The sequence below is a fragment of the Petromyzon marinus genome, chromosome 6 (genome assembly GCF_048934315.1).
Source record: "Petromyzon marinus isolate PM22_M1 ecotype Great Lakes invasive population chromosome 6, UKy_Petmar_22M1.pri1.0, whole genome shotgun sequence".
In the NCBI taxonomy this organism is placed as follows: domain Eukaryota; kingdom Metazoa; phylum Chordata; class Hyperoartia; order Petromyzontiformes; family Petromyzontidae; genus Petromyzon; species Petromyzon marinus.
The window spans coordinates 1,257,426-1,283,925 of NC_133672.1; the positions used below are offsets into that span (position 1 = coordinate 1,257,426).

The 26,500-nt window shown below is 47.0% G+C and overlaps 3 protein-coding genes and 1 long non-coding RNA gene across 6 annotated transcripts in view; 1 reads left to right on the forward strand and 3 right to left on the reverse strand.

The window, feature by feature from the left end:
- Positions 1–3,731: 3,731 nt before the first annotated feature.
- On the reverse strand, positions 3,732–20,070 carry PUS10 (pseudouridine synthase 10). Its single transcript, XM_032948461.2, has 18 exons — positions 19,817–20,070; positions 17,791–17,974; positions 16,698–17,009; positions 15,963–16,049; positions 14,909–14,943; positions 13,765–13,900; positions 13,085–13,146; positions 12,917–12,962; positions 12,579–12,643; positions 11,127–11,212; positions 10,543–10,668; positions 10,153–10,209; positions 9,889–9,965; positions 9,678–9,730; positions 8,929–9,046; positions 7,808–7,950; positions 6,316–6,415; positions 3,732–5,741 (listed from the first exon to the last, which is right to left on the reverse strand). The coding sequence occupies exons 2-18, from the start codon at positions 17,923–17,925 to the stop codon at positions 5,673–5,675; spliced, it is 1,707 nt and encodes a 568-aa protein (XP_032804352.2). The 5' UTR covers positions 17,926–17,974; positions 19,817–20,070; the 3' UTR covers positions 3,732–5,672.
- A 344-nt stretch (positions 20,071–20,414) lies between these two features.
- On the reverse strand, positions 20,415–25,455 carry C6H11orf68 (chromosome 6 C11orf68 homolog). Its single transcript, XM_032948464.2, has 3 exons — positions 24,174–25,455; positions 22,227–22,630; positions 20,415–21,398 (listed from the first exon to the last, which is right to left on the reverse strand). The coding sequence occupies exons 2-3, from the start codon at positions 22,620–22,622 to the stop codon at positions 21,060–21,062; spliced, it is 735 nt and encodes a 244-aa protein (XP_032804355.1). The 5' UTR covers positions 22,623–22,630; positions 24,174–25,455; the 3' UTR covers positions 20,415–21,059.
- On the forward strand, positions 22,554–24,331 carry LOC142922710 (uncharacterized). The gene is made up of 2 exons (XR_012940251.1): positions 22,554–22,658; positions 23,032–24,331. It is a non-coding gene; the product is annotated as an uncharacterized LOC142922710 (long non-coding RNA).
- Positions 25,456–25,607: 152 nt separating the features above from the next.
- LOC116939708 (radial spoke head protein 6 homolog A-like) overlaps positions 25,608–26,500 on the reverse strand; it is a 73,318-nt gene continuing 72,425 nt past the window's right edge. For all 3 annotated transcript variants that reach the window (XM_076063448.1, XM_032948462.2, XM_076063455.1), the window contains exon 7: positions 25,608–26,250. In XM_076063448.1, the coding sequence (XP_075919563.1) occupies positions 26,004–26,250 (247 nt within the window). In that variant the 3' untranslated portion in view covers positions 25,608–26,003. The remainder of the gene's footprint in view (positions 26,251–26,500) is intronic.

The following is a 26,500-nucleotide window of genomic DNA, read 5'->3' on the forward strand; positions in this document are numbered from 1 at the left end:
TTCCCTCTTTACTTTGTCCGGTTGCCCTGCTGGTTCTGTTTTAGTTTTTTTGCTTTCCATGCATTGCGCATTGGGATCCTAGGATGGAATGCGCATTCTACATTTGAATTATTATTATCGAAGGGGTGTAACGTAGAACTATCACGGTAGCAAAGAATAATGTCTCCCGTGGTGTGACGAAAACTGTATATGCACACACTTGCCTCTTTGCAGAACTCCAGGCTCCTTTTTGGCTCTTGGTCTGTTACAGGTTGGCTACCCCTGATGTCGACCATGCAGAGGGTGAGGGGAGTCGTCGTGATGGATGAGGAACGTTGTGTGCATGGGCCTGAGGTGGGCATTGGGGTGGCAACCCCAGGGGGTGGCGCTCGATTTGGAGCCCTGAACACACGATGCTAGTCGAGATGTCGTACCTGCAGTAGCAGGTGCAGGATTTTATGGAAAGCTGCCATGGGTTTGGTGGCATTAATTGAATTTATTATCATGGCCTCTAAATCCCTTTGCCATTGATGAAGAGTCTGAGCATTATACTCTTTGGTTCTATTGGGTAAAGTCACGTAGGTGAAAATAAAATAACAAAAAATCACGACGTTTCGGCCACAACACAAGCGGCCTTCATCAGGTGAAGGGACGAAACTGTCTGGAGGACAGCGCTGGAGTGGGAGAAGCCACGCTTAGATCACGACCTTTAAGCTGTGTGAGAAGAAAAACACAAAGCGCCTTGACAAAGGAATTAGCATATAATTTAGCATTGAAATGGCTCATTGAAATATCTAAGTTAAAGTATACACATCCGCAGAGGTACCCCTTGACAAAGGAATTAGCATAGAATTTAGCATTGAAATAGCTGAGTTATTAGCTTGTAACTGGTCACAGAAATAGCTATGTTAAAGTCGGAGCATATACATTCACCGAGGCACCTAGTACTCATCAAACAGGAGAATTTAGCAAAACACAACCACGCTCAGACAGCGGACCTTTAAACTCTGTGCGAGCAAACAAGGTGTTCTGACAAAGAAATTAGCATAAAAATTTGCATTTGATTGGCGGATTTTAGGAAAGAGGTGGTGTACGTGCCGGTGGACTTGCCGTTTGGCGCGGGGGGGGAAGGGGGGGAGGGGGAGTTTACCTATTGATGGTGTGAAAAGGGAATTTATAGGAGCTGCGAAAGTTTGGGGTACCACTACTTGAAAAATATACTGTACCATTGAAATTAGTTTAATGTTTAGTTCGATTTAGAACATCTTTCCAATGGTTGCTTAATTTGAATCCATCCTCTCGGTTAAAATTGTGTCTGTGTTTGTAGATCTGAATTGCTTCATGAACAAATCTCTGATAAAAGCCCGTGGGTTTGCAAAGAACCTTGGTATCGGAGAAAATTATATCGTGATCCCCCACGGCAGAAGAATTCGTTTTGCCGTGTTTCAAATCTGATTTGTGCTCGCGAATTCGGTCAGAGACATGTCGCTTTGTCTCACCGATATAGCAATCACCGCAGGTACAACTCAATTTGTAAACCCCGGGGTACTGTAAATCAGGAATGACATCCTTCACGGATGGGATCAGATCACGAATTTTGTGTACTGTATTGAACCGGGCCTGGATCTTGTGTTTGTTTAGAATTTTGGAAATCTTTTTAGTAACGCCTGCTGTATATGGAAGTGTGATGGTTTTGACTGGAGTATCAAGTGGTTGTTTCTGTATGGAGGGAGAGACAGCTTGGCGGATGGTACGGTTAGAGTAACCATTCCTTTTGAGGGCCAGGTGTACATGTTTTAATTCACTGGTCAGGTGGTGTTGGTCCGAAATGCAATGAGCCCTATGGTATAAAGTTTTGATGAGATAATTATTTTGGGCTGGGTGGTGGTGGGAATCAGGTTTCAAGTAGGAATCTGTGTGGGTGGGTTTCCTGTAGACAGAATGCCCCAATGAGCCATCAGGTATCCTCTCAAACAGAACATATAAGAATGGTAGCTTGCCATATTTCTCCACTTCCATGGTGAATTTGATGGCGGGATGTCTGGAATTGATGTGGTGTAGGAAAAGGTTCAGAGCTGGGAGGCCATGTGGCCAAATGACGAAAGTGTCATCCACATATCTCTTCCACAGGGAAGGTCTGAGGGTGGAAGTCTGGAAGGCGTCTGATTCAAATTTCTCCATGAAAATATTGGCTATCACTGGTGATAAGGGGGATCCCATGGGGGTACCCTCATTTTGTTTGTAGAAGGAGCCATTCCAAGTAAAGTAGGTATTGTTGAGGCAGTGCCTAACCAGTGCAGGTGTGTCGGGGTCTAGTCCATGTTGGCCGCTTGTGTTGTGGCCGAAACGTCGTGATTTTTTGTTATTTTATTTTCACCTACGTGACTTTACCCAATAGAACCAAAGAGTATGGATCCTAGCAGTCACGAAAGCTTTAAATCTAGAGTCTGAGCATTGATTGTATTTACGTCAATACCTTAAGTTTTGGCCGGGAGGGCCTCAACTGAGTGTTCACACGTGTCACGAGGAGGGCTTTGTGCAGGATATTTGACAAAGTGATTATTCTTATCGTTATTAAACTGCGCTCTGAGACACGCCGTTACGCATTGTGGGATCGGCAGTGTTCGTACTGTTGAATATATCATGGTTAAACTGTCAACACGCGAGTTCCCGAATGCCATCACACTCTACCTGAAAGCACGCGACAATCGCGGAATCAGCGACAAGTCGCCACCGCCATACCTGATCCTGCATACGTACGACTCGGAGGGGGAAAATCCAACCAGCATACGCACATGGCTCGCATTTTGATGCATGAAGTCACCGTACCAAACCGTGAACACGGAAACCTTTTGACCATGTTAGGAAGCGGGTGCCCGCCCACGCGGCCTCTCGGCCCAGGCACGCACGGGCAACGCGCGGTGTTTGCGAACGCGATCCTCGTCACCAGCGCCTGGCGCGTTCGCTCATGAAACGACAGGACCGGTTGCTGCCATGCTCAGCAGCGCATGGCACTTTGAAAAAAATAAGCATTCTGAAAGACGTGTGTAGGGGAAGTGTTTAGACAAAGTGTAATCTGTTCGTCTGCCAGGAATCCGGGTGGGGTGTGGGGGGTAATGTCTGGATCGGGGCGCCACGGTGGTGAGACGTTAACTAACCCGCTTGGTATACGTGAGGTGTAGTGTGTTCAATCCCGACCCTGACGCCTATACATTTGGAGTTTGCGTATCTCTCGCCGTCATCGAGTGTATTTTTCTCCGGGTCCTCTGGGTTTTCCCTCCACATTTAGAATCAACACGCGTTTTGAGCATTTGGCTGCTATACATTTCCACGTGATAAGCCACTTGGTAGAGTTATTTGTGGCCAGGTCGCGTCTGAAAAATAGCTGTTATAGCTCAGTGGGCCTTACCTGGTTAAATTGTTGTTTATATCGCTCATTTACTCGTGTGGTCCCAGCTGTGACCGTTCAGAGCGAATGGTGTGGACGTAATGGGAGTCTCCACGCCGGGCTGTCACACCCAGATCCAGAGAAGAGTTATAAGAAACGTCGACGCCGTTGATTTTACAGTCACTGCTTCGAGCACACTCATACAAATCACCGGGGTTCGTTTTCCCCAACTATGTTTTGGCACTTTCAAATTTGACGACACAATGCGATCGCACAGTAAACCTTACAGCGTTGCCGCAACAATGAAAGTTATACTGTACGATTGCGAATGTTAGTTCAGCCACGGGAATGCAATGACAGATAATTCGCATTATTTAACTAAATGTTTTTAATTAAATCACGGGTTGCAATACAGTACTCAAGGCATAGCTTACATTTTGGTACATGGCCAACACAGGCGCGTTAAAGTATTCACCGTTGACAACAATGCAGGATTATTGCCCCTTTAAATCGATGTCACGCTTTGCTCTTCTTTCCCTATCACACGGACCTCGTGTAGCCAACTCCAGTCACGACCTTGCCCTTCACTCGTGCGCTTGAATTTTAATTCACAAGCTGACTTCATCACTACTTGCAGGTAATAGGCTCCCGTGTAAATGATTTGTATCACCTGTGGCTTGACAGCTCCACCACGGGCATGCCATTCCTCCACGCGTCAAGACTCCAGGCTCCAACTATGAACACGTGTTGTGAAGCTGCTTTCATTAACACAGGTGCTAGCCTTGCAACTCGTGAAAATATTCTCTACATAGCAGGTTATTTTCATCAGCCCATCTTGAGATGTTATCTACAACAGGAAAACATTTACCCTTGCCATTATTGTATACTCTTTAACACAACTGTTTCGGACTTTAAGGTTAACACGTTAACAATGTCGTTTTTTTGAGCCAGTGCAACTTCAATTTTCTAATATCCGCCACTTAAGAGGCATGTGGCTATAAATGTATCTAATGAGCACCTGCGAAGCGACGTTGCCTCTGGCTTTACGGGCGCCAGGCAGCCCTCGCCGTCTGATAAAACGCTGCACAAAACCGGTTCTGCGTGGGCTGGTGAAAGTGACCTCATCTCACTCCGCGACGCAACGCCTCAACCCGGCACGTGACTGGCACTTCACAGAAGTGTATCGCCGTCCATAAAAACCACTCGCCGACTACCTGCATACAATTGTGCCAATCAAGTCGTGCCGACAGAGTCATTTGCCGCAAGCGTTTCAGTGGCAATGGAAACGCTTGGCAGACGGCAGCCGTACGGTGGCTTTGCGATACGTGGATTAGAAGCTGCGTCGCGAGAGAGCCCTCCGTTGAATTCGTCGTGAACAAACAGAGCCATCTCAAACGAGGCACCAAGAGCCCCGAGAAGATGCCAACGTGATTATGCAGTTGGGACGCTGCGCTTCTCGGGCGATAGAGAGCAACACGGGTGTGGGTTTTTTTTTTTGTCCAAGTTGCATTCAACGAAGCTGTGGTCAGAAAGGAAAAGAAAAGCCGAGTCGTTAGTATGCAGTCCCACGGCTCCAGACGTCCACCCACACGCAGCGGACATGCCGAGCCCACCCAACAGCCCCGGTCGGCAGGTGTCACGCCCGACGTGGGATGAGTGGTGGGACGCCACCGTGAAGAATGAGGCGCGGTTTCGTTGAATTTCCTCCACCACCCTCCGACGTCACAGCAGGCCACCGCGTGGGCCGGGCCCGCAGCGGCTGCCTGGGCGGACTTGCTCCGGCAAGGCGGGGAATTCCCCCACGAAGTATTTACGTCCGCGAGGCTCGGGCGCAAATGAAGCGCTTTGAAGTTTGCAGGCGCAGTTTCATTGTTGACGTTTGCGATTGTGTCATCGAGGGCGACTCGTGCCGGGTCTAAACCGTGTTTGGCACGAGTCGACGCACTCGTATCGGATTTATTTTCATTCAAATGTTCCACTTGCCCTTTCCTGATTAACATCGTCATTTACATAACTCAAAAACACACAAGGCAAATCGTAAATCGCCGTGTATTGTTCGCCGTTTCGCTCGTAGAAATAAGTGATACAAAAAAAAACACGCCGATCCTGCTCCACCTCACAACGTGTTTAGCAAATCATATCAATAAATATTTAACGAGATTTTAAACAGGAAGGAAACGCTAATTCAAGTCGACCGAAAAAGTCAAGTTTCACAAGAGACGTTGGGGGGGGGGGGGGGGTGATGCAAGCAGGCAGGCGGGCGGGCAGCAGCAGCAGTCTCACGCCCAGAACCCCCCGCGCTCCCTTACACCCCCTCCGCTTGCTCCGGACTGTCCACGTCATCCAGCGGGGGCGGCCAGGCCACGTCCACCGACTGGAAGACAGCGCACAGCGAGGGTGACCGCGCCCCGTGGGGTCAACTCGCCCAGCGAACGGCGGCCAACCAGTCGCAGGGACATCACAAGTACTCGCGTACATCACGCAGGGTTCTCACCCAAATCAACAAAACGTGGCAAAGTGCTGTCCTTCACATTCACGAGTCCTCCTCACTCGGTGGTGACAACGGGCGTCAAATCACGCACAGGTCGTGCAATATTTTGTGCCGAGACCAGCCTAAAAACAAGTACAGGTGACAACCCTGTAACAGAGCGATTTCACCGTGACAAAAAATCTATGTTGGCTTACACAGTTCACAGATATTTTACAACATAACCAGTTTGTGCTAAAACGAGTGTTAAGTATTCTTCACTTTGAATGAATTTGCACGTTTTTAAACTCTAGCTGAATAACTTCATTTCGTTGGAACTCACACCACACATTGCCACATTCTGCCTACAGGGTGCTGAATAACTTCATTTCGTTGGAACTCACACCACACATTGCCACATTCTGCCTACAGGGTGCGGGACAGATGCGCCGGCAAACGACCCGCGCCGGCATCCCCTCACCTCCACGTCGAGCTCCAGGATGTCGGTCTGCGTGCCGAGCAGCGAACCCAAGTTGGGCACGGTGCGCCCAAAGTCGCCGTGCACAAACTCCTTGATGTATCTGCACGAGGCAGTGCCGCACCAGTTAAAGGCCGCAAGCTGCACGAGTCGTATCCGCCGCGCATTCGACACGAGACTCCTGCCGCCGCCACCCCCCCCACCCCCCCCCCCCAGGGTTGCTGAACATCGCGAGCGACGGAGGTTGTCTGCGAGGCCGGGCCTCGTACGAAGGCGCATGACCGTCACCTCCCCCCCCCGTGATCCTCAATTCAAGCCCAGTCTTGCGACAATCATACGGGGAGCAACTTGGTTTGTCCTTCACCCACACCTCCGATTAGCACGGTCGGCTACGTACAGTGCGAAAATTTCAATCCACGCAGATTAATAACATTAACGTGTTTAAGCAAACAGATAATCCACCGCCGGACTATCTAACTCATTTGAAGGCCAACAAATTATCGAGGCTTCACCCCCCCCCCCCCGTTTCCTATGCGTACATTGTCAGTAGACCGCCCATACACAAGCGAACGCGTTTGTGTTAACCCCCCCCCCCTCCATGCGTACGAAGTGAATGGATGGCCCCAAAATGGGCTTGTACTCGGTGGAAAAGAAACACTTCAGGCAGTGTCATGTATTTGAATGACAGTCGTTTGGTTCATGCAATAATCAGGCATACTTTGTGTCAACTTTGCTCCGTTGCGTCATGCTTGTATGATGTCACCGTGGCCGAATGTAGCTTTTATTTTGCCAACGTTTGAACCGACGACGCCGATGGCACGTCACGGTGCAGACACTCCAAAGGTCGCGCGACCAAGTTCAATGCTCCCCGAAGGCTCTCGGTTTGTCATCGACTTGTGCACTCAGTTGTGATAGTAAACCTCCTTACACCTCACGAGCGGAATAATCGACGAATGTTCCGGTTGGATGTTTTTCAAGTCGGCACAGCCTAACTGCATTGTTCTATGCCAGACCTTGTCAGATATCAGAAGAAACGCAGCGTTACACCAGCATGGTGCTTGGACAAGTGACCACCGTGTAAGCCAGACTGTCGTAGGCTGTTGCGGGGCTGTGCTAGATTCCGAGCAGAAAGGGGAAGTGAATAAACATCCATTGTTGTACTCTACATCTATCCTTCCCGTCTTCACCAGCATGAAGTGAACTATGGTCCAATGACCCAGACAACGTGGGGGAGGACCTTTTACAGCAGTGGACTGATAAAAAGGAACATACATGCACATACGATACATGGGTCAGACCTAATATATCAATACATGTTGATCAACAATACATCATATTATATACGGGTCATCCTTTACATTTAGATGCAGTTTAGACCATCATGGGTGCAAAAGACAAACAGAGGCGGAGTGAACCGGAGTGCTCGTGCCGTGGCCTGGCCACCCCAGGAGAGGTGCGTTTGGTCGCAGCTGCATCGGCGGCGGCGGAAGGATACGTCCCAGCCTGCGTGCGCAGGTCGAGGCGGAAGTGGTGCGCGTTGCACAGCTCGGCACGCATCGTGTGGATGAGTCGCGGCCGCATGGCCAGAGGGCGCCGGTGCAGGACTCGCAGGGGTGTCGTCTGCTCCAAGCGCAGATCCTGAGTTTTGCGGTCATGCAGGAAATACATTTTTTTTTTATTTTTGCAATACAAATGGTAATGAACGGTGCTACCTGCGTCATTTTTCGTGAACGCTTCCAGTTGAACTCCACACGGAGCTGTGCGTCACTGAATACTGTGAAGTAACCGCAATAGCTTTGCTCTACACTTTGGGCATTATTATATGCCAAACTGGAGGTAAGCGAAAAACCAAAATAAATATTGATAACCAGGCCGAGACCATCAGATGAGTACTAGATTCAAAACCAGGAACTTGGCAGTGATGGCTCAATCACTACTCGGACACCTCAATCATTTTTTGTATGAATCGCTAAATCCGGCAGCGTGGGGAAAGGCAAATGCAGCGCTGCACGATGCCTCCGTGACACTCTTCCTGATGGCCAAGAAAGCAACAATAAGCAAAGAGAAGCCACCTTGTAAGACCTCCATAGATGTGCGTGCGAGTTTTGTCATGGCTTTTCAGTCGTCTTTAATTTATACCGCTCCAGTTTAAATATAGAAAATCACAAGATCACGTTTTAGTCTGATGTTTATTGTCTGGTGTTAAACAAGTGCAAAGGAAGCATCTCACCTACCTTCTCAAAAAACATGGCATCATACAGAAGTGTGATTATTTATGAGTGTCCCCTTTCACGCGTATGTTTGTAATGTACTTTGATTTACAGCCCTTTGTCAATCCACTGCTGGATGGAGACCTCCTCACGCCGCGTTGGTCAAAGGGGTTGTTTGACCGTACGTCCCCACGCTGGTCAGTGCGGGTTGGTGATACCACACGCAAGGAATGTTAGCCATGGCTGGGAACTTTAATCAGATCACGTGGTTCATCGCGCAGGGTCGCTCACCACTCCACACAATGTTTGTAAGTATAACATGAACTGTATTAAAATGCAAACATTCATTAGAACACAATCGCAGTCTGACTGTTCAGGCTTGTGGCCGGGAGGCGGCTCCACTCACCTTAATGTCCCGCAGGAAGTCCAGGTCGCCAGGGACCAAGGCCTTCTCGCTCCACACGAGTGCGCTGTACGACTTGGTCTTCTCTTCCTCGCCCTCCTTCATGTGGGCCATCGCTTCCCTGTGGCCACACGGGCACCATCGGTCACTCTCTACTCCACCCCATGCCTGCACACCAAGGTACCCATGACGTTCCTCCTCACTCTTGTGTCCGGACGGTTTACTACTTTAATCTGCAATGTTCACACTCTGGATATGGGGTGACTGTCACACACTGTCTGCTGACGGGGTCTCCTGCTCAGCAGGCAGTGTGTTTGGAGTTCGCCATGTGATAATTGCCGAGTGTACAAGGAGGTCAGGCTGCCCACTTAATAACAGCTGCCTTGCTTACACACTAATCAGAAGTACGGCAAACACACCGACCACGGGGCTACCCAGCAGCTAAGCAATTGACGGTGCTAATAAAAGCAGAAGCGCTACACCAAGCCCGAGAAGATGGGGAGCCATCAGAACCACAGACAGGGTTGTAATTTTGGGCTCATCAAACCTACGAGGCCCTCTCCAAATATTATTTTCATGCTGAGCTTCCCTCCAGGAGGCGCTCATCAGACAGCTGGTATGAAACTCAGGTGCAAATTTGATAGAAGGGCACCAATGGGTCGATCAAGAAGGCGTCATTGTTTGTTTGGTGGATAATCATTCCATTCCAAATCAAAACGTCCGTGAAGAAAAATTACAGCATAAAGCCTCACCGACTGACAATCTGCAGGTCCCGCACTGCTATTTTGTCCGACGAATTGATCTCCTGTAAAGTCACAGATTTAAAATAATTGTGACATTGGGTTAGTCTCAGCCTCCCAAAGAATCATTAACATGCATGACAAGAGCATACGACACGTCATTACAACTCAAAAGTTTTGGTTATTTTATTTTAAAAAACATGTTTAAGGAGATGCCACTTACTTTCTGCAGCTGCCTAAGCTGGGACGGGGAGAGAGCGGCTCTGCGTGGGTTTATCAGCTCCACTGCGAAGGGCCGGCCTGGATGCACACCAAAGCGCGAGGAAATCAGCTCGCGCCTGAGAGCTCGCTTGTACCGAGAGCACCGGGATGTCAGCTCCAGAGTAAAACCCGCGTGCCCGAGAACGCTTACCGAGCACTGCACGGACGTGCTGGCGATTGTTCTGTTTTGGAACATGTGAAAAAAGCATAACGCTTTAAACAATACCTTTTCCAAGGGTCCGCACATCCACGTCCTCTCTTCCAGACGAGGAAAAGTTGAAACCTGGTGAGATACGAGGAAGATAATCAAATGGGCTCACTCAGCAGCTCTGATGAGATATATAGGGATCGAGAAAACCCGCTGATAATATCAGAAACGACAGGGAGGGGGTAAAAGACAAAGGCAGGAAATTGTTACGATTCCGTTTCACGTTTCAATTGTGCGCGGTCGTGCACACGCGGGCACGGCGTCCAACGAGACGGCTCCGCTTGTTGCGACTGCTGGTGCAAGTGAATACGGCCTACGAAACCAGCAGGGCACACGTCTGTGACGTTGACACCGCCTCCGACGGGAAGCGAGGAGGGAGACAAGAGGGAGGCTGGCGTGCGCTCGTACCGCTCGCGTTGAACGCGAGGACCAGGATGTTTGCGATGAGCTCCTCAACGGACGACTCCATTTTCCGCTCGCCGTCGATCACCCACGGTGTCTGCGGCAGCGTGCGCGAGTACTTGTTGTAACGTCCTAACGGTCGGGGGTGGAGGACAACGAGCAGCTTCTCCGAAATGTGGTCACTGCCTTGTAAAGTTTGGGACTGTGGGGGAGTAAGCATTCGATGAGGAATGTGCAAATATTCTCACGTCTCATCTTACGACTGGATTACGCTCATGTAGCTCAGTGCTTTGTGTCTTACGTGACCCAAGAATAGCTCCTGTACAATGACATCAGTGTATCCAATAGCACGGTTTCAATAGACCGCACCTTTCCAATCACTCTGACATTAGAATGAGGAAACAATTAATCCGAAATGACTGAAGTGGCAAAAAGGCCTTTATTTTATAACTTCGGTTTAGTACGTATATTCAGAAAACTCCACCATTAGGCAATGTGCGTGTGAATAAATGACCATAAATCCAACAACTAATTATCACATTTGTGCTTGAATGTTGTTTCACTCATTCCAGGCGAAACGTCCACCACACCTGCGACAAAGACGGGCCCGTGCGTGCACGCAATGTCTGTGCACACGCACGTGCGGGTTGGCGGCGGAAGGGGCCATGGGAAGTTCCTGATTTTGAAACAGAAGCGGGAAGGGAGAACAACACATTGACACCGCCGCCGCTGCACCACGAACATCTCGCTCGCCGTACCCACGGATTCTCCCAACCCCGCAGGGTCAGCCCAATTGCCGAAGCCCGAGACAACGCCTTCAGCACACACGTGCTATGTGCGTGTCCCTCGGTCGCGAGGGCATTCGATGGCACGTAAACAAAACACAGCTATTGCACCGGTTCCCCAGTTTGCAACCACAATGACGTCCAGCAGTACAACACGCCCTTCCCCCACGTTCTCTACCAATTGAAGAAAACGCCATCAGCAACATCTTCTCCCGTTAGGTTATATAAATGAGAAAGGGAAATTCCACTGAGGGCATTTTTAAACAACCGCTTTAGCACTCTACAAGCAAATGAATACACGTCTGTATGCACCACACTGACAAACCTGAATGTCAGAGTTCTATATTTAACGCATGTCCATTACGAAATCAGGCGCTGAATCCATTCCATCTGAATTTGTTTGTTTCACTCCCAGAGGAAAGTATGTGCCGCGGACAGTTAAGTGTCCCGGGAAATTATCTGAATTTTTTAAGATATCTGCAACTAAACATTTTTATTTTGCCAGAATAAATATCGTCCCGAAGAATTGTAGTGACACACATCTTATTTAATGTTTAGTTACCGCTTGAAAGTTAATGCATGAATTGTGTAAAAATGTAATATCAGCAAGTGCCCCAATTACAACAATAAATACTTTCAAGAAATGGGAGTGTCAGTTTAACACATAGCCTTTCGCGACCAATATTATCCATAATGCAGATTTTTGGGTTAGATCACATAAATAGAAATGTCGTTAATCCCCAGCACCACCAAACACAGCCAATTAGTAAGGTTTGTCAAGTAAAAATAACATGCCAATTCGTTACGAGTACAGCACACCGGTGTTTAGGAGAATAAATCCACAACATTTACAATCTGAGTACGATGTTTTGCCAGTAATAACAACAACACACCGGTGTGGTGTACCAGTAATGAATTGGCACGTTCTGTTTACGTGACAAACCTTTACTCATTGGCTGTGTCGGATGGTGGCGGGTTTAACGACACATTTATATTTACACAATCTAACCCAAAAAACCTCTATTATGGATATGAGAGTGTGAGGGCAAAAAGGTCAAGCTCAGACATGCCATGGCCACACTGCCGAAAGGTTTGAAAACCAATCAGAATTATTACTGTCGCTGCTGTACTTTACAAGCCAACAAAAACACGAAGGAAAGAAGTAATTTTACGAAAAAATAAAAAGGAGTGCCTTAATATCCCTCCAATCGATTGGCATTGGCTTGAGGCCAGTACACACACACACACAGGACTTGCCTTCTGAACTGGTTGTCGGGGATTTTTTCCAACGCCTTTGAAACAGCTGCTCTAGAGAACAGAGACTGCAACAGGGAAAGCCCAGCAGTGTCTGAATGAGTGGGTGGAAGATGTCGATGTCTCCGTATGAATATGTTAATTGTCCAATGCGCACAACTTTATCACAGTTTTGTTTTGAGCGTGTTAATTTTAGATCCAAAGAGGAACCACGATACCGCAAATGGAATAAAATAGACATGCAAATACAGCAGCCAGCCACAGATAAAAGGGTAAAAGAACAGGCAAGTTCAACAAAAAAGTAATTTAAATTAAATGAAGAAATTAACAAAATGTCTCACTTGTTTGTTTTTGGAAGGTTTGAAACAGTCTGGACAAGCAGATGCCCTGCATAACAAAAAAACAGAAAAATAATTAAAAATAGCAAAACAATAAAATTGTGCATGAAAAATAACAACCCCCAATTTTACTTCAACTGACAATTGGAATCCAAGAGATGGTCGACTTACAAAAATCGGCATTCGCCGTCCGTTTCCTTGTGCGTCAGATTTAAGCTCACTTCAAAAGGACTCTGTAAAGATGCACACAAGGTTGCTGTTATACGGCCGGTCAGCACAAAACACAAACAGCGCGATATCCACACTCACACACGCACTGGGTGTCACTGAACGAGATTTCAAAATGTTACCGACTTTAAACCTTAAAGCATGAAGGTGAAAAGAGGGAATGTATGGGAGGCTCATGTGGCCACAACTGGGTACTTTTTTTGCAAAATATCCCATTAAGAGTAAACATGAAACCCCAAAGCCAAATATATACGAATGGGGAATATCATGATTTGTCCATTCTAATTGAATCTTGAGACTTATGATGAATCATGCGCGGGATTATTCGTTTTTTACAGTTTATGCAGATGACATTCTAAGAATAAAATTAGGCTTACTGAACAAACCAGCAGAGGGAAGACAGAAAAAAACATAAACATTCAAACGACATGGTAAAAATAATATAAGAATCCATTGATGAATTGTGACCCTAAACGGTGACAATCCATCGAATCAGTCGGCAATGAATAATTCCACGCCCAATTTGTGAACTTAAAAGTGGAATTTCTCAAGCATCGGGAGAAACTATAACGTGGCACAGCTGGACGATCACCCCACCACCCCGCACCCCACGTCGCTGGCACCTTGCCCTCGACGGGCACCCTGAAGCGCTTAGCTAGCGCCGGGTACACGACCCACTTGTACGCCTCCTTGAGCAGCACCCCGGTGCCGCTGCCGCCGCCGCTACCATCACCGCGCTCCGACCAGGCCCCGCGTGCGCTGGGCTCCAGGGAGGATGAGGGAGGTCAGCGGAGGTTAAGCAGGTTAATGAGCCAAACACCAGCTTGCAACGGAAACTCAAGTATATATGCACAAAGAAAATTAGAGTGGGCCACAGTGAAAACTTCAGCACTAGAAAACAATAATTAAAATATGAATGACAGTCAATAAACTGCTCAATGAAGGCATTCCCATTCCATGTCGATCATGGGGGTTGTATGACCATACTTTTTTGACACCACCGGCCTGAATCGATCATGGGAGGTACGCAGGAATGATTCAGAAATCACTCGTCGCTGATTTTAGCCGTGGCCGGAAATCAAACTCAGGTCACCACGTCCATAGTGCAGTGTGCAAACCAGTAGACACCATCGCTCCAACCATACAGTAAGTGCATGTACAAAAAAGGTATATATTCACATTTGGAGATTTCTTTTACCACGTTCCAATATCATGACACGTCACATACCTGCTCTTTATGAATACCCCAACACTTATAACTGTTCACACATTTGTTGTCAACATTGGCCTTCATAAAACGTATACAAGAAACTACGTGTTTGGCAGTGTTATATATTACACAATTAGCACAGAATGTTATTCACGAATGTCTTACATTACTATGCATCTATGCACATGCATGCAGCTCAACCATCAGTGAACAGAGGATACTGCAAACTATTGCAGAGTTTACAACATTGACAGAAGAGTAACCGTATGTCAATATTGAACCGACTCTGGTTTTAGAATATACATGCAACAGCCGGAAAATATCACCTGGAATATTCGAATGTAAAATTTTTACACAAAATATCTACAATTCAGGGCACAGCTATACAGGCATAAAAATCTCCACATCACTTTTATTTATTCCAGAGTTAAACATCCCCCAGGCAGTTCACGAAACTCAAACTATTAATGTTTTGTTTGTACGGCACCACTGGAATTCTGAAATGCGGTGCAGTTACTTTTATTCTCAATAAAAAAAGATAGGAGTGAATTATTTACCTTTCGTTTTCCTTTATAGCCAGCCAGGCAGCATGCTGCAAAAAATACCATGACCACAGTATTATTGACAAAAGGCTGTTAATGACACGTTGGCATTCAAAACCCAAGGGCCTTAACCACAGAAGTTTTGCCGCACAAGAAAAGCATTATGGTGCATGTTGGGCATTTAAAAACAATCCGTAGAATTGGCTCAGGTCAAAGATTATAAAGTTTTGGTATCCGTAAGAATGTGGGGGGTGCTAGGTGGATCATTTCATTTGTGCGTATCCATGGAAACGTTTGCACAAATAAATGTGGACAATATTAATGTTCTGCAACTTTCTGTTCGTATATATTTTATCTATGCAAAAACGTCCATGGGTGAATTTTCCATCACTTTCAGGTGACTGCTTTATGCCTTCGGGTAAGCAAATACAACAGGAAGAATCGATACATGGCTAAGATGATTTTTGACGGATCGATTTGAGGTGAGGATATTCATAAAGGTGGCATGGAGGACAAGGGTTGTGCTGTATATAATCCATACAATACAAAGATGCCCCCATTTCGCCTTCAAAGACTGTTAGGGCAAATGCTGTTAGCGAGCACTTATAAAGGTCGCCACGGCACACGAGGGGGTAGGCAAGTGGCCGACACCACGCCTTTGTCTCCCTCGTGGCGATTTTTACACATCGCACTAGGTACTCACTGGAGGCCAAGTCGACCTATGACTGGTTCAGATAATGAGCGGGAAACGAACTTGAGTCACCAGGTTCGGAGCGCAGTGCGCTAACCACAGCTCTACCGCTCCACATACCGTGCACAATATTCAAAGACCACCCACTCACATATTTTCTTTGCAAAAGAACACTTTTCGAGTACACACTTAGAATATGAAAGTCAGAATTCAAAACTGCTGTACCAAAGGTTAGAGCCCTTTTTTCTTCCAAAATGTTTACTACTCGAAAAAGTAAATTGAAAAATATATATAATTTAACCGAGCAAGCTAACACCCGCAAGTTACCTTTGATATACACACTTCTGTTCATTGACAATGGAATAGACACACGCTCACCTCCCGCACGGCGAGCTGCGGCGGGAAGGAGGCGGACACCAGCATGCTGCTGAATTGGTAGTCGGAGGATCTCACCTTGTTGCACATCTGCAAACAGGAAGATGACCGAATGCACTCAAAAAGTTGGACAGCTTATTCTTAAGAGGGAAATGCACAAACCTGGCGACACAGCCCAGGTCGCCTTCGAAAAAAGCTCACAGCCCACTAAATGCACGCACACTTTTGCTGGATCCAGGTTTCACTTTTAAGACTAAAATATAAAATACTACACGGGGTGGATAATAAAAGTGACTTTGTATATTTCACACTTTCATCGATGTAAAATGATTCCAATTGTAAATTTCACTCAAAATATGTGAGCAATAACAGGCACATTAGTCAAAAATGGCTCTGCATAGACCACACTGATTATAAGATTAGGGAATGTACGCAAACAATCCTAACATGTAAATGAGTATTCGCTTCTGAATGAATTTACAATAAACTTGGATGTAAAATTTTACAAAACACAAGTCATCACGGCATGTATCAAGGGTATGTAAAGCATGTCTGCACATTCAGTATGCTTTATTATAAATATTATTTGAATTTCCTACTGCTCTTTGGAATAAATGTAGTGGTTCATGAGAAGGGTTCAGACATTTAATCTGGCCATGTGGATAGCAGACAATGCAACATTTAGTCCAGTATATTGGAATGACGGGGTAAAATTTTGATAAACTATTGATATTGAACCTCTTCAATGAAGGGATCCTCGCACAGGCGTTGCATGACCCCCAGGCACACAGAGCACACGGACACTTTGGTCGCAACTCGGTTCACATCTGCCGCCTCCTGTTTCTCAGACTCAGCCGAGCCATTGCTTTCTCTCCGCTCGTCACTCTCCAAAGGGCACTGCACATCGTCGGGCTCCATGCCCATCTGCAGGTTGTCAGTTTTCATTTTTTTCCTTGGCCGTTCGTCCACATCGCCACCATCGGAGGTCTCGTGTGGACTCCCTTCTAATGCCGTGCTGGACGTAAGCTTCTCCAGCTGCCCCAGCAGCTCCTGCGTGGAACGAGGGTGAATCAAAGAGGAAAAGCACAGTGAGTCCCCAGACCGTTGGTTTGTGGTGGTGTCAGGGCATGGGGGAGAATTGGTTAAAGGTGCTCGAGGTGAGTGGGATGGGTGGGTTGAACTTCCGACAAAAACGAATTGCCAAATATCATGCCTTTTACGTCAGCACCACAGCTGCACGAACAGCTTCCTCCTACTCCTGGTGACAAGCGGTCACACACGTCACGCCACCCGCCGGTGACAGGGTGATTCGCAGACTCCTCAGTGTGGCTACAATCCACTGCCAATAGCATGCCACCGGCTAGCAGGCAATGACGTAGCTACCAACGTCAACTTTATTCCATCAACTGCAGTAGTTTCCAGCGCAGCCACTTCCTCCTCCTCCTTCTCACTCAGCCCACAACTACATCTAAGCCAGGATGAAGCAGAAGTTTAATGTTTACTCCTCCCAACAGAATGTCTCCCTTCATAAAATAAAATGTATTTGTGGTTCATTAATGTGTGGGCCTTCGGCACCAATATTTGCCAGCAGCATTTGTTCAAACGGGAAAAAACTCTGGACCAGTTTCAATATTCTCTGGCATTCAGGCCCTGGTAAGAAAATTCTGCTGTTATCAACAATGATATATACCGCCCGTCATAGGACTAAATTGGGGGCTGTTCAGCGCAAGACACAGCTAAATCTTTTCCCACACGTAATAATGTGCTGTGACAGACCACAGACGTGTCCCGAGTCAAGGTGTCAAAAGGACCGCGACGGACGGCGTCCTACCATCTCGGGTTGCTGGTAGACGGCGGGAGCAACCACCCTGCAGAGGCGCAGCACGCAGCGGGGACAGCAGCCCCCCTTGAGCAGCATGCTCACCACGGGCGCCCAGCGCCCGTCAGGCAGCTGCTGCAGGGCCATGCCCCGCGTTGCACACCTCGCTCCAGCACCTCCGTCCTGTGCCCTCACGCTTCAAGATTCACACCAAGTCCAGACGTTAACAGTACAAGGGGGCAGGAGGACAAAGGCTGATATCGGGTTTTTTTTTTAGAACTGCACTGGATCAGTGTCGAGAATAAGGATTGCAACCTGAGCTCGCCTTCGAATTTAACTTTATGGCCTCTCAATGAAGCACCTGAAGTTTGAGTTTATACTTAGTTGTTCCAACGTGTAAGTGTGAACGAGTGATTAAGTCTTTTTGTCAGATTTAGCTACGTCGAACCTATGACTCTTGCACACATTGCTCTCACACAGCTGATCATGCCCCGGGTTTGCAACGTCTGTTTACACCAAACGGTGCGGTAATAAGGGTTTAACCTGATTAAATGAACAAACTCAACACATACATCAATGCAAAAAGAGACATTTGAGCTGCCTGTAATATAATTAACAAATAACTAGTAAGATTGAATACCACCTTTAAAAAAGTATTACAGGCAACTGTTTGGACACTGGGCCTTCTTCATAGTACTTGTAAATTAGGCTGCTGTGTGTGTATTTAGCTTATGATATCGCTGCTTCAACCAACGACAACTTTGGTATATTCAGAATCAGAATCTTGATTTATCCTGGAGAAATCCAACACGGGCTCATCTTGATTTAATCCCAAGACTTGACCTGGCGAAATCAAAATATAAACTATGGATTGCTTCATTAATTCGTTTGTTAATCCAAAGGACTTGGCCAAATCTAACATAACAAAACCTTATTAAATCAAGGACCGGATTTGATCAACTCAAATACTTAAACAAAAAAAACCTAAATCGATCTAGTTTGAAATAATGTATCTGACCGAGTAAATCAAAATATGAACAGACTCAACGAATAAAACTGGTTTCACCAAAGCCTTGACCTTCTAAAATCAAGAACCTCGCCTATTTAGGTCAACACGAGAATTGATGAATCTCAGTGGCCTCCTAGAGTTAACCGATGTCTCATGATGGGTAGAATACGTAACATTGTAATAGATTCTAGCGACGTTAAATTGAATTACTTGCCAGTGCTTTGTCTTAACCGCACTATGGTGTAGAAAATTATACGACTGTTGCTTCATGGTGGGCGACGGTCAATGACCGAGTTGGCTGCCCAAGGAATGGCCCGGGAGAAGCTACAGTGAGGAGATGGAGCGATGCAATCAGATATTGTGAAGGTGCTCGGTGGATTGTGACATCACGGGATGGAAACAACTTGGGGGGGGTAGGGGCAGGTGGTGGGGACAGGCATTAATCCAGCAGTGGATTGACAAAATCGTATCTACGCCGTGCCACACAGGGCCACCCGTGCCACACAGGGCTACCCGTGCCACACAGGGCTACCCGTGCCACACAGGGCCACCCGTGCCACACAGGGCCACAGAAGACCACGAACCGGGGGGGGGGGGGGGGGTGTGCACGGCGAACTCTGTTCAAGGCTCAGTTCGCACCCCACCCGGGACGGTTTTTAAACAACGCCGCTGCCCCCCCCCCATCCCGATCGATACCGCTGCACTGCTCCCCCCGTGCTGCGCTAACCAAGTGACCGGCGTGCAGCAGGGGGGCGAGAGCTGAAGCAGCAGGGGGGCTCAAGCCGACTTCGCTTCCGAGCTCGGGCCCACGGGGGCCGATTGCTTTCTGCAAGCCGCACCGAGCAGCCGTGGCGATGGTGACGGTCAATCAACCCCCACGACCCGCCGCCGTGGGGACGACGTCCTTCGTCATCCAGCAGCAGAGTGAGAAAGCTGCTGCTGCTGCGTGAACACCGCGGCACGCACCGCGACGCCGTTGCCTCGACACAGGCGGCAGCGGCGAGGGAGACACCGCACGCCCCACCGTACCTGGCACTTCTGCTGCAGGCGCGTAGGGGGGTGGTTTCTCGACGTTTCTGTCGCTTTAACGTCTCAACTGCGACACTCCAAACAACTGCGACACTCCAAACAAACAACTGCGACACTCCAAACAACTGCGACACTCCAAACAACTGCGACACTCCAAACAACTGCGACACTCCAAACAACTCCGTCACTAAAGCGACCTCGCCACACCGCCACGCTCAGCCCAGCAGCGGCTCTCAGGCACCACCTGTTAGATTTCCCAGCACGCACGCGCCACCCCCAATGATCCTCGCCGCTATTGGTGGGCCCCGGCTTTGGCGGACGCCCGCTCCGACCAATGAGGAGCCACCCCCCTCCCCCCAGGACGCGCGAGTGGCCTAATGCGTTGTAGGAAATGTAAACGGTCGTGCCTCCGTTTCTTAGGTTTCCCAGCACATGGCGAGCAGCCCCCGCGTTTTTAAAACGATGTTTTGTTATTTTCCAGCTGTCACACGCGCCCCTCTCCCTCGGCTATAGAATGACGTTCTTGCGTTACGATAGAGGCAATTTGTCAAATTCATTACCCATTTTTATTGCATCAAAAATGACTCAAACATAAAAGGATAATGCAAGCTTTTAATTACACACATCGCCGTACAACATAGCCAGCTACTGCGATTCGTTTACTGTAGTATTGTCTGGGAAAGTATCTCAACGTATTAATCCTTAAATAAAATAACTCAAAAGATGACAATTTCAAAATGTTATGTTGGTGATGGAAGGTTTCAGTCTACTTATTGGCGAGCAGTGACGGCAATGTAGCACCACCTTGTGGATAAAGCCACGATAAAAACAAACATCATTGTAATTAATCCATGGCATTTAAAGCGAGTTTCTCAGTACATAATTATAATTAATAGCTTAATATGCAAAAATAGCACTTTGGTGCTGAACTTCATCAGCTACATCTGAAGCCACAGCCTCAATGCTGATGAGCATTTTACTATACTCTTAAATTACCAGCTCAGACATTTAATATTCTCAAAACTGCACAACTGTATTTGAGGGTTGAAAACCCCACAAACTCAAGAGTGGTGCCTCAAACATTGTGGAAACTCAAAGTGACAAAGCGTCGTTCCACTCTCCCATATCGCCAGGAAGCATGTCATAAAAACCAAGCTCATCTCATGATACAAAGTTACAAGGAAAACGTTTTAGCCTCCATTTAACTTCCTCAAATCGTCTTAAAAATTCCGCAAGAGCCACCTCACTCGTCGCTGAACTTGCGTGTGATGCGCGAACAGCGCGGCGTGCTCTCCAGGTCAAATTTGCTATCGTAGATGGTGGGGCAGAGACCCCAGCAGTTGTTGCGGTAGATGCTCAGGTAAGTGTACACATCCGGCTTGTACATCATCTGTGCCTTGATGCCCGTGGCACGGATGGCGGTGTCCAGTGCGTAGACGTCGTCCTCGCGCGTGAAGTCGTGGCTGTACACGCAGATCACATGCTTGTTCCCCGTGCTGCTGGAGTCGTGCGGGCTCACCTTGGCCATAGGAATTAAGCCCTCGACTACCGCCTTGGCCAGGCCCCGCCAGGCGTGATCCACCTGTACACGGTATGGTGATGTTTTTTACAAGATACCTGGGCTTGAATACACACAGAGGTAGGTAAAGTAGGAGAGACGTAATGTAAATACCAACAGAAGCCAAACTAGTCGTATATCTTCAGCAGTAGTGGTTGTAAAAATAATCACAATTGACTTTAAAGAACTTATGACGAAATAAAAAAACTCCGTATGCACCGTTATGTATGTATAACTTCTTTCCCACCATACGTAACCATACCTGTCAACCCCTTATCAGTGCCCCTACCTTATTACAGACCAATTCAGACCTTATTGGTCACCCCGTGCTCTTATAAATCTCAACGTTCATTCTACAAAGTCCCATTACAAGGGAGAAACACAGAAAACAAATGTCGCCCGTATTGAAATGGCTTTATGCCATATGGACCTGAACATTGTATTTCCCTGTACAAGAATACGGGTAAACCATATGGGTTGATAGATATCCGTAACGAACTGTGCTAAACGGAGGTGCGCAGCATCGTGGGTGAACATATGAACTTAAGATTCGTCTCTCACATTTAAACAAATTTTGTATACTTTCTATGTCAGCATTATCAAGCAGCATTTGTTTAAAAAAAGTAAAATTTATCTGATAGGCTTACTAAAATATGTTATTTTTACGTAGAGAAGAGTACAAATGTTAAGTCTATTTTTTATTAACTTGCTCATCAGCGGTAACTAACTCTTCACAGAACTGGCCAAGTCTCCAATGACAAAGTTACATGTGTTCTTGATGGGCTCTCACAAAGTTGAAAATAAAAACCTAAAACTCATGGAAATATATTAATAAGAGAGCTCACAATCCACCTTAAAGCCAGAATCCATGTGGATGAGCCACTTCCCAAAGAGGCAGCCGTGGTCAAGGGCCAGCCTGCGCACCATGCCGAATGTGATGTGCTCGCAGCAGCAGGTCAGCTGCTCCCAGGCCTCCTGCAGCCCGCATACGTCCATGTCCTCGCTCGGTGGCAAGCAGTTGGGGCCCTTTACGCAGATCCAGCCCACGCGGTCCAAGCCCCTACTGGCATCTCCGTGGCGGCTGACGACCGAGGGGCGGTTCGTGTCAAGCCAGGCGTCCAGCGTGCCGAGTGGCCCCTTGAGCGAGTTGAACGTCACCCACGGATCCATGTCGGCTGCCATCGCCTCTGCCGCATACTCTTCCGCTTGGAACTTCTGCTCCGTGCCCAGTGCCTCCACCTCCATCATCGCGGCGGCTGTGCCAGAAATAAATCGACACCGCAAGTGAGCCCTCTCGGCTTGAAGTGCTTTTTTTAACTGTGTTTTTGTTAGCTTCAGATGGAGGGTGCTGTTATAGGTACGTTTTGTGGTTTTCCAGTTGTGGGTTTTCTTGCACCGTTTTCGCTATTTTGTGTGCTCTTTCACGTCTGTACTGAATTGTTTCCACTTGTTATTTTGGTTGTGTTCGTGACCCGATTGTAGTGTCCGCACTTGGGATGTACTGCATACAAAGACAAAGATCCCCCGTACAGCCTGTAACAGACTGTTGGGGCAAGTGCTGTTAGCGAGTAGCCCCTATGAAGGCCGGCACGGCAACACGAGGGGGTGGGGTGGGTGGGTGGCCAGCAGAAATCCCGACCGCCTTTGTCTCCCCTAGGGGAGGCCCAGGACCGGTTCAGACAATCATCACTGGTGTTGGCCGTGAGCGGGAATCTAACTCTGGTGGCCAGGTTCGTAGCGCAGTGCACTCACCACTACACCACATCCCGGATTTTCTGTTTGCACAGTCACATAGTCACTTTAAGATGTGTTTTTTTGTTGCGGTTGCACCCGATTCAAGAGCCGAATGGCTCACAGGGCTATACCAAAATAAATGAAACTGAAATTAAACTACCGCTACCCACATGTACTGCCAAACCCCGACAGACACACACACACATTGATTGATAGGACATACGGGGCCGTTCCTCAACAAGAGACTTCATATCGCCATCTCCACTAAGCAGCACGCAGCTTTGTGTTACCCAGGTGCCGTGATCTCCTACCTCACAACATTCAAAGCATTGAGTTCATTTCAACAGCCACGACACAACAGAGTTTGTAAAGAATGGCCAAGTGCTGCCATTGTCGGGTGCAGCCGCAACAAACGACAGTGGATTAATATCACGACTGCACTATAACGACGTGTCCGTGGATTTAACCACAACTTCTATGCAAATTTCACGCGCACAGCACAATGTAAACACGACAGGCTCTGCCCAAGATGACAAATGCTAAAGTCTCACAAGGCATTGGAGCGAAATGCCCACGCCGACGTTGAGATCCATGCGTGCAAGTGTCCGGGTGGAGGCTGCTGCAATGTTTAGCATCCATAACCACGGCGTGGGGATTCGCGACTGACTCCAAAAGGAAGGCTGCGATCAAATACGCTGTCGCTATTAATTCGTGACCATTATAAACATCAACACGGAGTGAGGTTCCCTCAACGGGGCCGTGCACTGAACTTGTCAAAACCACCACGGGCGTTGTTTGCACGCGCGTGGCGCTCGTGAAAACAACTTCCGCTTGCGAATTGTTACACATTTGTTTGCTTGAAATGCTTTTATATACGCGCACACACAAACCTAGGGCGCGTCCAAAAAAGGTGGACCCAATTTCAGAGATATAGCCATTTCAAATCGGGTCAATCTTTTTGAACCACCGTTGTGTGTGTGTTGTGTGTGCAAGCGGCCCAACTCGCGCTGCGTGCAGCAAATGTTGTGAAGAGCGCTATGTGAAGAGCGCCCCGAAATCTCTCACCGCACGACGACGAGCAGCAGCAGCCCGCCTTTGCCTGTGCAGGAGGACGATGAGTGAACGTCTGCCGCAGACGTCGCTATTTGTTAATTGCCACGATGCTCCGGTTGTTGTTGTTGTTTGTTACGCCGCTCGATGTTGCTGCTGTGGTATAATCGTGGGGTGAGGCGTGGGCTGACGGCGAACCGCGAGGCCTACATCTGTGGTGCCAGCTCAGAGGTTTTTGAACCTCCTATTGGCTGCACTTTATCGGATTTTATGTCAACAAAGTTTGCGGATGAATATCTTTTTTTAATTATTATGACAGCCGAACTTGCTCTGTGTTAATATTAATCATGCAATGTAAACGTTATTCATGTAGTGTGCGCATCCATTGACTGCTGGTGATAACTTAAGAAATGAATGATATCAAATGCTCTTCAAAAGATCTATTATGGTGATGCTGAATAATTTATAAACATTTACTGTGCAAAAACATACCAAACTCTTAACCACCGTGGGAGGCTTTCAATCTGTAATATCAAGTCACTAGATGCAAAGCAAACATTTACTTTTTGTCTCTTGGTGTGGTGTTACTCTGGTTGTCCACTGTGCTGCCCAATATATCTTTCCTTGGCTGTTCTTCCCTATGTATCTCCGCTACCTTGTACCTCGTATTTGTTGACTCTGTCTATGCTGGTTTGTTCAACCCAGAGGATGAACACGAAATTTAGCAGTCTTATGAAATTCGTGGTTAACCAGGTCAGTGTCTATCTGTGTTGTTGGCCGACTGGTCTTGCATCACGTTATTTTTCTTAGGTTTGTTGAGTTCTCGTCTCTCATCTTCTTGTTATTGTATTTGCCTCCGTACAGTTTAACGTTCTCTATGTGCTATGTACGTGATGTCCCCCTATGTGCTCCCTCACTATTTGTTTCACACCTGATGATGATCGCTTGTGTTGCGTTCGAAACGTCGTGATTTATTATTTTAATATAATTTTCTACATACGTGACTTTACCGAAAAAAACAATGAGTACATTACACCGTTAATTGTGCTAATTCCACAGAATACAATAACTAGAGATACGGCTTTCCAGAATTACCAAAAAGTACCAGATGCTATTTCTGCATTTTCAAAAAGAATGTCTGATTAAATGTTTAATTTGTTAGATCAAAGCCAATTAAATTTGCATTTCTCAGCAGTCAGCACAACAAACACCCAATGATCACACCTGTCCCATGCTGCCAGGCCAGCTGGTAATTTTCACCCAGGAATGCACAGCGAGGTTTCTCATAACAAATATAAGCTGTTGAATTGTTTCAGAAAATAAAAATATGTCTCATGGCAACGTCTCGCGTGACAGTCCTGCAAATGCAGGTTTTTATCTTTCATGCGAGATTTAAATGTCTTTACATATCCTTCCCTTATTTTAACAAAACATCAAAATACATAGCAATGAATGTTCAACACAAATTATGATGTTTTTATTTATAAGAGGGCACATGAAAACAAAACGGGAAATATTTTTTTAATTCATTTACATTAAACCCCCAAAACTCTGATAGAACTTGTTTTCACAAACTGCTTTTGCCATTTCCAGATTGGTATATTTCAAATTAAATGTTTTAAAATGCAGCTTATGGTTTAGTTTGGATAAAAAAAATTCCTGCTACATCAGTGACTTTCAGAATGAACATGAGTGAAACAAAAAGTTAAGTGTTTCATTACGTCTATGCTGATTTATGTTTCCTCTTGTTGGCTGTTATGTTGTTGTTGTTTTACTGGGAACATCACCATTGTGAAAACAATGACTGCTATAGTCTTCACAGAGGAGCCCAGCTTCGCTGCTGCCTCAATCGTCATCCTCTTCCTCCGGCTCATCTTCCTCCTCCTCCTCCTCTTCTTCCCCATCCTCCTTCTCGGCAGCGCGGCGGGCCTCCTCGTCATGGTAAGCCTGCTCCTCCTCCACACTTGGGTCCTTTTCTTCTGCCACCTCCGGCCCGCCCGCGTACTCCGAACAGGGCATTGGCACCAGGGCAGGGCTGAAGCCGCCCGCCACGTATTTCACACCCCAACCCATGTACAGGTTCTCGAAGATTCTGTACGCACAGTGTACACGCAAGCACATTGATTAGACCATGGGGATCATGCTCAGAAGAGCATTTCCTAGACCAGTACACTGTGACTGAGATTTGCACATTTACCATTTTTCTTCATTCTTCAGGACATATGACATTTATGTGACAAGTTGTAATAATTGGTATAGACAAATTATTTAACTCAAACAAATGGAAAACTGAACATTGGGACAATCTATAACGATATAAATACATGTATTATTGTATATGA

What these genes read in the sequence shown, in the direction of transcription:
- C6H11orf68 (XM_032948464.2), bottom strand. Translation starts at nt 22,622, where the DNA reads ATGATGGAGGTGGAGGCACTGGGCACGGAGCAGAAGTTCCAAGCGGAA. An exon ending in ACATGGATTCTGGCTTTAAG is followed by an intron (nt 21,399 to 22,226) that starts GTGGATTGTGAG and finishes TACCGTGTACAG; the next exon opens with GTGGATCACGCCTGGCGGGG.
- PUS10 (XM_032948461.2), bottom strand. Translation starts at nt 17,925, where the DNA reads ATGGCCCTGCAGCAGCTGCCTGACGGGCGCTGGGCGCCCGTGGTGAGC. An exon ending in CGCAGCTCGCCGTGCGGGAG is followed by an intron (nt 14,944 to 15,962) that starts GTGAGCGTGTGT and finishes TATTTTTTGCAG; the next exon opens with CATGCTGCCTGGCTGGCTAT. An exon ending in AGCTTAGGCAGCTGCAGAAA is followed by an intron (nt 9,731 to 9,888) that starts GTAAGTGGCATC and finishes GTGACTTTACAG; the next exon opens with GAGATCAATTCGTCGGACAA.